Source organism: Aspergillus welwitschiae (assembly GCF_003344945.1).
Source record: "Aspergillus welwitschiae strain CBS 139.54b unplaced genomic scaffold BDQ94scaffold_22, whole genome shotgun sequence".
NCBI classification, from domain to species: Eukaryota; Fungi; Ascomycota; class Eurotiomycetes; order Eurotiales; family Aspergillaceae; genus Aspergillus; species Aspergillus welwitschiae.
The window spans coordinates 252988-265357 of NW_020798716.1; the positions used below are offsets into that span (position 1 = coordinate 252988).

At 50.4% G+C, this 12370-nt stretch overlaps 6 protein-coding genes across 6 annotated transcripts; 4 read left to right on the plus strand and 2 right to left on the minus strand.

The window, feature by feature from the left end:
• Positions 1 to 178: 178 nt before the first annotated feature.
• On the plus strand, positions 179 to 3524 carry BDQ94DRAFT_56183 (chloride channel protein). The gene is made up of 7 exons (XM_026776057.1): positions 179 to 406; positions 468 to 1006; positions 1061 to 1164; positions 1216 to 1368; positions 1418 to 1532; positions 1579 to 1670; positions 1723 to 3524. Exons 1-7 carry the CDS (start codon positions 267 to 269, stop codon positions 3199 to 3201), a joined length of 2622 nt encoding a protein of 873 aa, XP_026624753.1. The 5' UTR covers positions 179 to 266; the 3' UTR covers positions 3202 to 3524.
• Positions 3525 to 3733: 209 nt separating this feature from the next.
• On the plus strand, positions 3734 to 4836 carry BDQ94DRAFT_146544 (CTD kinase subunit gamma). The gene is made up of 2 exons (XM_026766845.1): positions 3734 to 3978; positions 4059 to 4836. Exons 1-2 carry the CDS (start codon positions 3820 to 3822, stop codon positions 4635 to 4637), a joined length of 738 nt encoding a protein of 245 aa, XP_026624754.1. The 5' UTR covers positions 3734 to 3819; the 3' UTR covers positions 4638 to 4836.
• Positions 4837 to 4949: 113 nt separating this feature from the next.
• On the plus strand, positions 4950 to 6272 carry BDQ94DRAFT_146545 (uncharacterized protein). Its single transcript, XM_026766846.1, has 2 exons — positions 4950 to 5639; positions 5705 to 6272. The coding sequence occupies exons 1-2, from the start codon at positions 4978 to 4980 to the stop codon at positions 6204 to 6206; spliced, it is 1164 nt and encodes a 387-aa protein (XP_026624755.1). The 5' UTR covers positions 4950 to 4977; the 3' UTR covers positions 6207 to 6272.
• Positions 6273 to 6823: 551 nt separating this feature from the next.
• BDQ94DRAFT_56203 (YagE family protein) lies at positions 6824 to 8933 on the plus strand. The gene is made up of 2 exons (XM_026776058.1): positions 6824 to 8458; positions 8521 to 8933. Exons 1-2 carry the CDS (start codon positions 6940 to 6942, stop codon positions 8595 to 8597), a joined length of 1596 nt encoding a protein of 531 aa, XP_026624756.1. The 5' UTR covers positions 6824 to 6939; the 3' UTR covers positions 8598 to 8933.
• A 271-nt stretch (positions 8934 to 9204) lies between these two features.
• On the minus strand, positions 9205 to 10775 carry BDQ94DRAFT_146547 (uncharacterized protein). The gene is made up of 2 exons (XM_026766847.1): positions 10113 to 10775; positions 9205 to 10023 (listed from the first exon to the last, which is right to left on the minus strand). The coding sequence occupies exons 1-2, from the start codon at positions 10497 to 10499 to the stop codon at positions 9595 to 9597; spliced, it is 816 nt and encodes a 271-aa protein (XP_026624757.1). The 5' UTR covers positions 10500 to 10775; the 3' UTR covers positions 9205 to 9594.
• Positions 10776 to 10918: 143 nt separating this feature from the next.
• BDQ94DRAFT_146553 (putative mitochondrial phosphate transporter Pic2) lies at positions 10919 to 12346 on the minus strand. Its single transcript, XM_026766848.1, has 5 exons — positions 12111 to 12346; positions 12037 to 12042; positions 11313 to 11963; positions 11129 to 11252; positions 10919 to 11067 (listed from the first exon to the last, which is right to left on the minus strand). Exons 1-5 carry the CDS (start codon positions 12199 to 12201, stop codon positions 11016 to 11018), a joined length of 924 nt encoding a protein of 307 aa, XP_026624758.1. The 5' UTR covers positions 12202 to 12346; the 3' UTR covers positions 10919 to 11015.
• Between the last annotated feature and the right edge of the window lie 24 nt (positions 12347 to 12370).

The following is a 12370-nucleotide window of genomic DNA, read 5'->3' on the forward strand; positions in this document are numbered from 1 at the left end:
TGAGAGGAAAGAAGAAGAGGCACGCCAATTGCTTGCACTTTTTTTTTCTTTGGAGAACCGTTTTCTGCCGCCGCAATGAGCGGCACCGCCCCACAGCGCGGGCCTTCACCGCCCTGGCCCGGCCGCGGAGGTTCAACTAATTGTGGCACCAGTTGCCGGTCGGAAACGCAATCAATCGCGGAGATCAATCGCTATTCATAGGCACCCGTCGACCGTCGTTGTTTAGGATGCCACTTGACATGTCCCTATGATACGTATCATTCGCGATGTCAATGAGTCGACCAGGGCCACAGTCAGAAGCCCAGTCATCGCTGCACCAGCCCTATAGCGATGATGAAAGAGCTCAGGACAGCGGCCTTGATCCACAGCATCCCGATGTACCTTTAAGCGGCGGGCTGCGTGAGCCGTGAGTTTCTGGCCAGCTTAGCACCCGCTGCGACAAGTCGTGCGCTAATAGCTGTACATAGGCTTTCTTTCAAACGCAAACAGAGACAACAGTCGCGCTCAAAATTCCGTTTCCCCAACTTCTTCTCGAATAGTCCTGCTGAGTCTGCGACAAATACTGGGCTTGGCTCTTGGTTTCGGAACGAACAACGCTCGGATGACGTCCAGCCCTTAGGGGAGCCGATCAATGGCAACAGCAACGGAAACCTGGCGCACAAAGACTCGGGCTTCTTGGACTGGTATGTAGAGGGACCAGGACGACGAGTTGGTTATGACAACCTTACGGCAATCGATTGGATTTTCGAATACACCAAAGAAAGACAAAGAAAGAGGCTCCTCTATGCGAGCGGACAAGGCGTTGTTGGATATTTACGCAAGCTATTGGACGCCAGTAATGTCTGGATCGTGTTGATTGCTACAGGTGTTTTGGTTGGGATCATTGCGGCTGGCATTGATGTTGCCAGTGATTGGTTAGCAGATCTCAAAACTGGTTACTGTAAAGCCGGCCCGGGGGGCGGCAGGTTCTATCTGAATCGGAGCTTCTGCTGCTGGGGGCATGACGGTGAGCTGGTTTTCTCACAGATCTCTGTTCCCAATGCTAACGGAGTCACACCAGATATCTCTGATTGTCTAGACTGGACACCATGGAGGAAAGCCCTAGGCGTCTCCTCGCGGGGTGGGGGATATGCCGTCGAGTATACCTTTTACATTCTTTACTCTGTACTTCAGCCTTTTCGAATCCCATGAAGCAGTTTGCTAATCAAGGATCAGGTGTTCTTCGCGATCTGCGCATGCGTTCTGGTTCGGACCTATGCCATTTATGCCAGGCATAGCGGTATCCCCGAAATCAAGACCGTCCTTGGTGGTTTTGTTATCAGGCACTTCATGGGGCCTTGGACTCTTGCAATTAAGTCTTTGGGTCTTGTACGTATGAACGTGTGCCTGTCGCTTCGTCCTCGCTGACACATTCAAGTGCTTGTCCGTCGCGTCTGGCATGTGGCTCGGTAAAGAGGGTCCTTTAATCCATGTCGCATGCTGTTGCGCTAGTGTTATCATGAAGCCATTCCATGGCCTCAATCATAACGAAGGTATTTCTCATGATCTCTTACTGAATGTCTTGGGCTAATTGTACAGCGCGGAAACGCGAAGTGCTATCAGCAGCGGCCGCCGCGGGCGTTTCCGTCGCTTTCGGAGCGCCCATTGGTGGTGTTCTGTTCAGTTTAGAGGTAAGATTCTGCGGTATTTACGGGGGAATGAATCCTAATTATCTGCGAGCAGCAACTGTCGTACTACTTCCCGGACAAGACAATGTGGCAGAGCTTTGTCTGTGCCATGGTGGCATCGGTCACCCTGCACGCGCTCAACCCATTCCGCACGGGCAACATTGTCCTTTATCAAGTCAAGTATACACGTGAGTGGCATCGCTTTGAGATGATACCGTTTGTCATTCTTGGTATTCTCGGCGGCCTTTACGGGGCGTTCCTCATACGTCTGAATATGAAGATTGCAACATGGCGACGGTCTCGGGGTTGGGCTCGTCCAATCATTGAGGTTGCGGTTGTTGCTCTTCTAAGCGCCCTGATCAACTTTCCAAATCTGTTTATGAGGGCTCAAAATTCAGAACTTGTTCATTCCTTGTTTGCAGAATGTGGGACTGGATCGGGGACTGATGATCCTTTCGGTCTTTGCAAGACGGGCGCCTCATCGGCCGGTACTATCGCCCTCTTGCTTATGGCTGCTCTCCTGGGATTCTTCCTTGCCTCGTTAACCTTTGGACTGGACATACCCGCGGGTATCATCCTTCCGTCAGTTGCCATCGGGGCACTGTATGGACGTGGCTTGGGCATGACCTTTCGGATGTGGCAAGAGGCTTATCCGGGATTCTTTCTGTTCAGTAAATGCGAGCCAGATGTCCCGTGTGTAACCCCTGGAATATATGCAATCATCGGTGCAGCATCAGCACTTGGAGGGGCCACGAGGATGACTGTATCGATCGTGGTCATCATGTTCGAGCTCACTGGTGCTTTGACTTATGTCATTCCCATCATGATTGCAGTCATGTTGTCTAAATGGTGCGGTGATATATTTGGAAAGCGCGGTATCTATGAGTCCTGGATTCAGCTGAACGAGTACCCTTTCCTGGATCACCGTGATGATGCGACTCCACCGGACGTTCCCGCTCATAAAGTGATGACCACTGTCGATGATATGACGGTCATCACCGCTGTTGGTCATACGATTGATTCACTTCGTGGCCTTCTCCAAACGACCTCTTACCGTGGGTTTCCAGTCGTTACCGATACGTCAAATCCCATCCTGCTGGGATATATATCGCGCAATGAGCTTACGTACGCTCTCAAATACTCTACCAAGCCGTCGGACAACGAGTTGTCAGGCGCGACGCAGGTCTTCTTCAGCCATCAGCCCTTTGCGGATCCCGCTGAAACCCTGGACCTTCGGCCTTGGATGGATCAGACGCCCATCACACTCAACAGCAACACAACGTTTTTGATTGTGCTCCGGATGTTTCAGAGGTTAGGTCTCCGCTATGTCCTGCTCGCCGATAAAGGCGTTCTCCAGGGACTGCTTACGAAAAAGGACGTTTGGTCTGTGGTCAGCGGCCCGGACGCCTACAAGGACGACACTCTCCGCGAGAGAGCTTTCACCCCGGGAACTACGGCAGAGGAAGTTGGCTTGCTTGACAGTGATGATAGGACCAGCCTTGCCAGCACTATAGAAAGACGACAGTCGCTTTGAAGAGTCTATTGAGCGATGCACCGAAACATTTACTTTCCATCTCACTCAATCTCGAATCCATTGACCTATTTCAGATGTCGCGTTATGTGTCGGGATACCTGGCTATAAGTCTCGAGATATGTATTGAATTTGGGTAACTTGGAGTTTACTAACGGGATCTTGTTTTTCTTGGTTTGTATGCCTGAGATAGTGTGGCTCATGGCGGCAGTTTGGTGGTTTGCATGCATCTAGACTTTGCTTTAGTAATGTATATAGTACATTTTTAGAGAACGCACCCGTTTTCTAGTTCAAACGTTAATAGTACCACAGAGTATACATTGGAGATGATAAATATGCACGAAGCAGCAACGGTGATGTCAATTGGTATGCTTAAAGCAGAGCACATCACTGGACAAGCAAATGAACCCCACAATTTCTGCCCGCCTTATCGCATCCCACCGCCTAGACAACATCCAATCGGAATGTCTCATCCAAGCCCTCCATCCATCGGCCAGTCTCGATCAATCGCCGCGGCATGCAATCAGTAGTATTACTTGTAGTCACCTTGTAGACTGTCGAATCTTCTTTCCCCCTTTACCTCCTCAATCCAAACATTCAATCCACACTCCTTCCACCAAGATGATGGTCGATCCCTTTGAGGTGCGCATGCGCTTCACAGCGCAGCTGCAGCACCTAAATGCCTCCGTGACCTCATCCCAAAAAGCAGCGCATTATGCACTCAAATACCGCGACATGGACGAGGACCTACACTCGTGCATCCTGGAACAACTAGAAAGAGTGCGTCTCTCCATACCTTCCATTATTACCATTTCTCGTATACACAATGAAGCTAACATATACTATCTTTCTACGCTCAGAACAACATGAACAACCGCGCCAACATAATGTACTTCATCGAACAATTCTGCGACATGGCCACGAAAGAAGACCACGCGCCCTACGTCCGCATGATCCAACGCGACATCCTCCGCATCGTGGATTGCGTCGCGCCCGCCGACGGCTCCGGCGCCGCGAACGTCAAACACGTCCGTCGAGTCCTGAACGGTCTACAGAGCAAGGAGATCCTCTCCGCTGAGACGATCGCGGAGATTGATGCGGGCTTGAAGGATCGGGAAACCCACCCGGCGCATCTCGACCTGGAGGCTGAGGAAGGGGGTGGGGGTGGCGATGGTGGTGGTGATGCGAGGGCTAAGCATGGGACGCCGAGAGGGTCCAAGAGCAGTGGGATGCGTGTGGACAAGCGGCAGATTGAGCAGCGGATTGAGGAGGATCGAGAACGAAACAAGCGACTACGAGAGAGTATGTGGACGGTTAGTGGGGATGATGGAGATGAGCATGGGAAGTTCTGGGATGAGGCGAGTGATATCGGGGAGGATGATTTCTTGGCTGCGAATGAGGAGGTTATGGAGCGGAGGCAGATGATTGGTGCGAGGTGATGCTGTGATTGATGCTGTCGTCGGGGATTTTACAAGCATGTACTTGCGATGGGATGGTGTTTTGGCGCGGTTTGATATTTATCTGCATGGGGTACTTGGGATGCATTGGCGTTTCATTGAGAAATACAATTACAGGACGTTTATTTGACAGCATAAACTAGATTATTTTTACTTGACACGATCAAATTGAAAATGAAGCTAACCATCCTCCTAAACTATATCCGACCCACTTACAGCCGCCCGCCTTCGGAAAATCCCAGGCGCCGACCAAATTTGCTGGATCTCGATCTTGAATTTTTGAACGACTTTTGAGCGCAATAACATTTCTCCATGATTTTACATGTCACACGGGGGACTTTCTAGATCCTCTATGTTCTCTCAGATCGTGACAGCAGCAAAGGGGTTATTTTCTCGACAGGACTCCGACGAATCTTCCCTCAAAAATCTGCGCCCTACAACTACTACCACCACCTCCGGCGCCCCATCTGGAATCAAAAGCAGCTCCAACACACCCAAAATGGTCACAGCAACAAGACAGCGGAAATTCCCCGCTGAGCAACAACAATCCTCGACAGAGCCCGAAGTCAATGGATCGAATGGAAAGCGCAAATCCGAACCCGTGGGCGCTGAACCCACTGAGACTCAGAGCAAGAACAAGCGGCGGAAGAGAAGTAGTCTAGAGGCGACAACACAAGAATCAGAGGGCAAGCCTTCGAGTAACAAGAAGTCGAAGAAGATGACGGAACCGGCTGAGGAGCCTGAGGAGCAGTCGGAGGAGGAAAAGAAACCTTCAGCAGCGCCGGCGGCGAAGAAGCACTTCCGCTTTGATAGCGAGGAGCCGGAAATCCCGGAGGTTGCGGCTGTTGAGGATACCACGGAGGCGCAACAGGATCAGGATGATGAGAGCAGTGATGATGATGAGGCCCCAGAGACGGTCGACAACTCTGCACAGCTGTCGAAGATGAGGATGGAAGCTAAGAAGCAGGAACGGGCTAGGCAAATGTGAGTGATGCGCGCGATTTCGGCCTTGGTACTATTTCTGGATACGATTTTAACGTTTTCTACAGAGAGGAGCAATTGAAGCGGGACAAACGGAAACAGTTGGATGAGCTGCGCAAATCCCAGGCGAAGTTGGCGAAGAAGAAGGAAGCAAAGGCCGAAGATCTGTTGTCGGAAAGCACAGAGACCCTCCAAGGAACTACTACGCAAGATGCGCGACGATCGGCTCTCCCTGCTCTTCTTCCCGATGATATCCTCAATGCGGCCCCCGATGTCCGGCCCCCGACACCTCCCGCGGAAGAGAGGACTATCATGCAGAAGAAGCCCAACAAGCTACGATTCTTGGACAAGAAGGAGAAGCCGCCGAAGGATGCGCGGGTGGGAGATGTTACTATCCGGGTGTTGGATGATGGTGTATCCAAAAAGCCCTCAAAGACGGTTCTGCCGCCCAAGGCCTCAAAAACCGGGCGCAATGCCAAGCAGAATTGGCTGAACAAATCCCGCAACACAGGAGCTTTGAATGGGTTGAGAAGGACGACTGGCGGTTCCTCGGGATTCGTGCGCAAATAGCAGGTCTTGGGCGCTCTTTTACGCTTTCCCGTCTCGAGAATCAATCAATCAAAATATTAATAGAGAATGTTGTGGATCCAACAATGGGCGTAGTGTTACGATGTGCATAACATAGCAACTATTTACTCTTTAGGGTTAGATGAGTTTGAGATGTTGTTGCTAGGATTTGTAGCAGATCGCTTGTGATACTGCCAATGGGTATCTCTGAATCTTTTACCAGAATAGGTTATCAAACGACATATGTGGTACAGAGATATCCCTGATATAAAGTGAAAAATGTACTGTAGTTGTATGCATATTTGACCGGGAGTCGTACAACCGGGTAGAACGTTGGGGAAGTGTACGATCTACACGCTGCAGATCATTGCTTTCTTTTTTTCGAAGCAGCACCAAACCAGGCCTTCGGGAATATTCTAACTTGGGTTTCAAAAATAAAGACAAAACTCAAAATTACTAGCAGAGAAGGGAGAAAAAAAGAGAGAGGGAGCATAAAGAGGAGGGGCACCGGATTGGGCAGATTGGCAGCCTCTGGCGGGCGCACGTGCAGAGCTTGGAGCTCCATTTGATCGGTTCGACTTTCTCTCCATCAACTTCTCTCTCCCTCTCCCTCCTTCTCTCTCCTGTCCAATTTTATCTGTCCACCGTTACCAAAAGATCGTCTGCCGTGTAATTCGCCAATCATTTGCAGATTATGCTCTGAGCAGTGTCTCATCCCTCCACCCCCTATCCCACCATGGTCACCACAGAATCCTCTCCGCTCCTCCCCCAGCATCATCTCCCGAATCCCTCCAATACGTCACCGCGAGGAAACCGTCCGCCGCGGACAGTGACCTTCAACCCATTGGCGACTGTCAGCACTTACCATGACTCGACCTCCGCGGATCCCACCTTTAGACCTCTCCAGTCCGGCTCCTCATCTGCACCGCATTCTCAGGAGAGCCATTACCGACCGACCGGCCTCTCCGCCCTGAATAGCAAGCTCCGCCGGCGGAACAGCCATGGCGCTCCGTTCAGCACCGCAAACACCCCAATCGCTGCAGCCCCCAAAGTCGGACCGCAAAGAACGACGAAAAATGCCCAAAAACTCAAACTGCTTCCCGATCCGGTGACTGAGGCCGAGGAGGAGCTTGGTGGAGATGACTTTCCGTCCGATGTCTATTCGCAGATTGCCCGGATCAAAGAACCCACGGCGAGGAGTCATGCTGCAAAGTTAGGAAAGGCCGACAGAGAGCGTCTGCCGCGAGTGACTGCCTATTGCACAGCCAATTCTTATCGACTGGAGGGGATAATTAAGTTTCTCAAGTCTCGTTCTAAAACCCGCGGGGCCAACCCGAAGCTCTACGACGAATGTGTCTACTCTCCATATGACTACGGCTATGAGGAAAAGCAGAATGGCACATGGGGTCTTTCGAATAATGGAATTGGCATGGCGGATAGTCACCCTGGTCAACGGCCGTCCAATGAGCGCCGCTACTCGGACAGTGTGGTTGAGGTTCAGGATAACACCAATGCTCGACGGGAAGACCTCATAGATCTACGGGACTCTCAATCCCACTCCACCGAGATAGATCACGCTTCGAGTACTGCTGTGTCAGAAAACCAAGGAGATGTACATCCCGACTTCGACACGACGATCCATACCCCTGAAGTGTTTCTCTTTGATTACGGCACAGTCGTCATATGGGGCATGTCACCTGCACACGAGTCACGATTCTTATCCGATGTTTCCAAATTTGCCGCTTCCATCCTCAGCCCCGAAGATACCCAGGTTGAGAACTTCAATTTCTACTATGCTCGCGAATACCAAGCCCGGATATACAACGACTTTATCTCTCTGCGCGACCCGCGTAACCACATGATCAAACTAGCCATCTCCCACGCATTGGCTCAGTCCGTCAAGACCTCCCTATTCGAAGACCTCGTATCCGAGACCATCTCCAACACCGCACCCCTACCCGCCCAGATCGCCCAGACAGGAAGTGTCAACCTCACCCGCCGCCAGATCAACATGCAAATCGGCGAATTGTTCATCCTCCGGATCAACATTCACCTGCAAGGCTCGGTTCTAGACTCTCCAGAACTTATGTGGGCCGAGCCCCAACTAGAACCGGTTTACCAGGCCGTCCGCAGTTACCTTGAAATGGACCAGCGCGTAAGCCTGCTCACCGAACGACTGGACGTAATAGCGGATCTTCTCGCCGTCCTCAAAGATCAATTAACTCACCGCCACGGTGAGTATCTTGAATGGATCGGTAAGCCCCTCCCCCGGCGTCCCCTGCATTAACCCGTTCTAATCGACTAACACACATGACAGTAATTGTTCTTATTGCGGCAGAAATTCTGGTCGCAGCTATCAACATCGTAGTTGACTTGTACGCTGGCGTGGAGTGAACACTACCTACCCTTCCTACTAACTATTACTCCTACTACTATTGCCTTGTTTCTATTCACCCGACAACAACCTTTGCTACACATCTACATCCCCATCACCACGACACCACACCATACTACACTGAGTGTTCTCTTTCAGTATTTGTTCACTTCAGCGGAGTTAAGGGGTTAGGCATACATCTATCAAAGTGGGGGATAGGAGTGAAAGTGGGAATTAAAGCAAACCCTCCTTGCATCGCTACGGACAATGCATATCTATCTATATTTAGTATCTAGTATCCAGTTCCCTCGACATAGCACACGATAGCTTATCTTAGGCTGTATATTACACCCATAATTTGCTCCAAAAAAAAAAAAAAAAGAAAAGAAAAAGAAACATAGTCTAAATCTACCGGGAAGTCATCTAAGCTGAAAATCATATTAGGAGTTCTAAGGGAATGAAATATGTAGGATTTTACCAGTTGGTAGGTATCTGGTTGTGAAAGAAGAGCTTGGACGGGACTCCTCCATAGATGAATCAATGATTTAGTAATTCATCTGCCTGTCATTTCATTACCACGATGATTAGTATATGGTCTTGTATCATGCCATGCCATGCCATGCTATTGACAGGTTGAGTATCCATGACAAGACATAATCGATGCACATATAATATCTACTGGTTACACAGAGCAAAGGATGACTATTCTATAAGTAGGCAGATATACCTCCTACTCCCTCTCTTACACATACACACAAGAAGAGAGTACCGCTTTTGCCCATCGTATACTATAGAACAGAAAGGAAGAATGAATAAAGAGAAAAAGAGGGGCCAGAAACAACAACAGAGGCCCTCACCCCCAAGACAGAAAAATAATAACCCAGAGATCAATAACACCCATTACCACGATAACACAAGAATATAGAGCACCACGGAACGGAAACATTCCATATAATAGTAGGAATAAGAAAAGAGAAAAAAAACGAAAAGTCTAGGGTATGGTTATGGTATAGTTAATCACCCCTCCCTCTCCTCCTTAAGTTCCTCCTTCGCATCCATATCCATCGGCGTCGTCTCATCCTCCGCACCATCACCCCTCTGCTCCGCAGACTCGGGGTTATGGCTCCCGCGATCACTAGCACCCTCCTTATCATTCGAGGACCCGTTACTACCCGGTTGAATGCGGAAAGAAGAGGTCATTTCGTCCTGCGACGGGGCGGGGGCTAGTCGCGGCAACGAAGAGGACGAATCTCCATTACCATTATCACCATCAGCTGCGGCGCCAGATTCCGTCGCGTCCTTATCCTTGGCGTCTTTCTCCTTCTCCTTCTCTTTGCTGTTGCTGTCATTGTTGGTATCATTGTTGGCCGCCTCATCCTCCAAATTAGCGTCATTGGGCAAGTTGGATTTCCTGGATCGCTTCACGCGCAGAGGCCTTTCCTGGGGCTGTACATAATCATCACCATTACCATTAGCGAAAACCTTCAACCCTAAATATATATACCAGGAAGGTAGATAAAAAGACAAGAACTTACAGTAGGCGGCTGCTCATCCGAACTCCCCTCCGTCTCATCCTCCAGAGACTGTGGCACACCAGCAGCACCGTTCTTCCCCGCCTCTCCGCCCGTCACCGCCGCAACATTCGTCATCATCGCTGATGCTCGAGCGCGCAGTTCCGGGTTCACGCCTGCCTGCGCCTCCTCCGTCATGCCGGTGACTTTGGCCAACCGTTCCAGGAGAATGCATGACTCGAGGCGCATTTTCTGGATGTATTGCCAGCCGCGACGGTTGCGGAGACGCATCATTTCATTTTCTTCTTCGATTTCGTTGAGGCGCTTCTTTAGGGCCAGGCATTTGCGTTTGTAGGCGTTTTCGACGCTGGGGGGGTTGGAGGTCGTGGAGGGTTGGCGGCTTTCTTCCATTGTGGTGGATTGGTGTGGTGAGTGAGAGGTAGATGATGGTAGCTTTGAGTGGTGCAATTGATGAGTGTTGTTGTGGTGTTGGTTGATGGTCAAGGGATGTCGGAGGAGCGAACAGGTTGGGGATGATTTTAGGGTGTTCGGAGATGCGCGATTAGGGGTGTTTTTATAGTGCGGGGGCGCGAGTGACTCCGAAAAGGTTTATAAAATATCCAGGGTAATTGATGAGTGAAGAGGGAATCCCCGAGGTGAATTGGATGGCAGCGAGGCGGATCTGAGAGGAATGGATAGGACGAGATTCAAGAGCTGAAGCCGAAGCAGAAGCAGAGCCAGTCACGTTCTGCCGGTCGGGGTGTCGGGCGGTCAGCGGAGTCTGGGGTATATATGAACACTACACTACTGGTATTTACTGAACAAAACACTGAAAGCTTCGTTATCGTCATTACATTGCACTAACTCCTATGATATAGACCATGAGAAAAAGATGGATCTATCTGTTTAAAGAAAGGAAACATAACGCTAATGGCCACCAGTAGTGGGCAATCCCAGGAACACCTTGAACGAGTCGTAACTATATATCTGCGTCAGCATCCAGCCCTCAGCCTTATCACAACATCATCATTATCACTTACATCAACCATTGGAACCCAGTCAATGTACCCAGCATGACAATTCGCACGGGCAATCCATTCCACAAGCCCGAGAACCCAATGTTGCTATAGATCCGCGACACAGCAGTCATAGCTCCCTCGCCAGCTAACACACCATCAGCCATCAACCCCAAACCAGTATACAACAATAAAGAGGATGACTCACCTTTCCGATCCGCATTCAACTTACTCACCATAACATCCGCAGGATGACTAACAATAGCACAGAAGATGCCCGCAATATAACCTCCCAAAAAGCTCACCCCAGTCTGCTGCAACCCATTATACTGCTCCTTGGGCTTGCCCAACGTCTTATAGATAAACTTAACCGTCTCCTCAAACGTCGCAAACTTGGTCATCGTATAGGGGATCTGTCTCGCCCACAGCGGATACAAGCCCTTGTACAATCCGGACATGCCCTCTTGCGCCACGATTTTGCTCCATCCCTCGCGCAATGTATGCGCAAACGGCGGCAGCGTTGTCTGCATGCGCACCTTGATAGCCTCCATTGGACAGAGGGCCATATCAGCGAAGAATTCAGCCGAGGCACTGGCGCCCAGGAAGACGACGGTGCGGTTCGCATTGGGGAATAGGTGGTCCCCGTAGAGGTATTTGAAGTACTCGTAGAAGCCGTATTTGCCGGCGCCTTGGAGGGAGTAGCCAACAAAGGTGGGGGTCCAGCCGAAGAAGATGCCGCGGAGGCCTTCTTTAGATATGATGGAGCGCCAGGCTGAGAGGTTGGAGGTGTAAATTTTGGGATCGACTTGGCGGCGACATTTTACTAGATCAAGGGGGGTGACGGCTGTGTGGGTTGGGCCTGTGGTAGGGATTAGAATTAGGATCGGGGATGTGGTGGTGGACGTGGTTGGAGATAGTATGATTATACGTACCACAGGCTGTTCGAGGAGGTCAGTCTTGGGATACTGGAAGCTATGTAAATAGGGCTAGCAGGTAGACTACTCACCAATAATTCCTCCAAGGGTGCAACTAGCAAAATACTTGGCCGAGTTGGGCTCAATCTTGCCCAAAGGGTACTTGGGCTTCTGTGTCGCCATTTTGGGGGGTTTATCTAGTCAGGGAAGTAGAGGAGGGGAGCAAATCAATTGAAGCTTATCGGAATGAAGAAGAGGAGAGGGGAGAGGAGGGGAGATAGGACAAAATCTCCACGAGAAAGTACGGAATGAGAGATCAACAGGCTACGGAGAAATCCATTGAATGGAAAGT

Coding starts and splice junctions, on each gene's coding strand:
- BDQ94DRAFT_146547 (XM_026766847.1), bottom strand. CDS start 10,499: ATGGAAGAAAGCCGCCAACCCTCCACGACCTCCAACCCCCCCAGCGTC. Junction 10,024..10,112: donor CGGATGAGCAGCCGCCTACT/GTAAGTTCTTGT, acceptor GATTATGTACAG/CCCCAGGAAAGGCCTCTGCG.
- BDQ94DRAFT_146553 (XM_026766848.1), bottom strand. CDS start 12,201: ATGGCGACACAGAAGCCCAAGTACCCTTTGGGCAAGATTGAGCCCAAC. Junction 11,253..11,312: donor GTTGAATGCGGATCGGAAAG/GTGAGTCATCCT, acceptor ATGGTGTGTTAG/CTGGCGAGGGAGCTATGACT. Junction 11,068..11,128: donor ACTGGGTTCCAATGGTTGAT/GTAAGTGATAAT, acceptor GCAGATATATAG/TTACGACTCGTTCAAGGTGT.
- BDQ94DRAFT_146544 (XM_026766845.1), top strand. CDS start 3,820: ATGATGGTCGATCCCTTTGAGGTGCGCATGCGCTTCACAGCGCAGCTG. Junction 3,979..4,058: donor TCCTGGAACAACTAGAAAGA/GTGCGTCTCTCC, acceptor TTCTACGCTCAG/AACAACATGAACAACCGCGC.
- BDQ94DRAFT_146545 (XM_026766846.1), top strand. CDS start 4,978: ATGTCACACGGGGGACTTTCTAGATCCTCTATGTTCTCTCAGATCGTG. Junction 5,640..5,704: donor CAGGAACGGGCTAGGCAAAT/GTGAGTGATGCG, acceptor CGTTTTCTACAG/AGAGGAGCAATTGAAGCGGG.
- BDQ94DRAFT_56203 (XM_026776058.1), top strand. CDS start 6,940: ATGGTCACCACAGAATCCTCTCCGCTCCTCCCCCAGCATCATCTCCCG. Junction 8,459..8,520: donor TGAGTATCTTGAATGGATCG/GTAAGCCCCTCC, acceptor CACACATGACAG/TAATTGTTCTTATTGCGGCA.
- BDQ94DRAFT_56183 (XM_026776057.1), top strand. CDS start 267: ATGTCAATGAGTCGACCAGGGCCACAGTCAGAAGCCCAGTCATCGCTG. Junction 407..467: donor AGCGGCGGGCTGCGTGAGCC/GTGAGTTTCTGG, acceptor AGCTGTACATAG/GCTTTCTTTCAAACGCAAAC. Junction 1,533..1,578: donor TGGCCTCAATCATAACGAAG/GTATTTCTCATG, acceptor CTAATTGTACAG/CGCGGAAACGCGAAGTGCTA.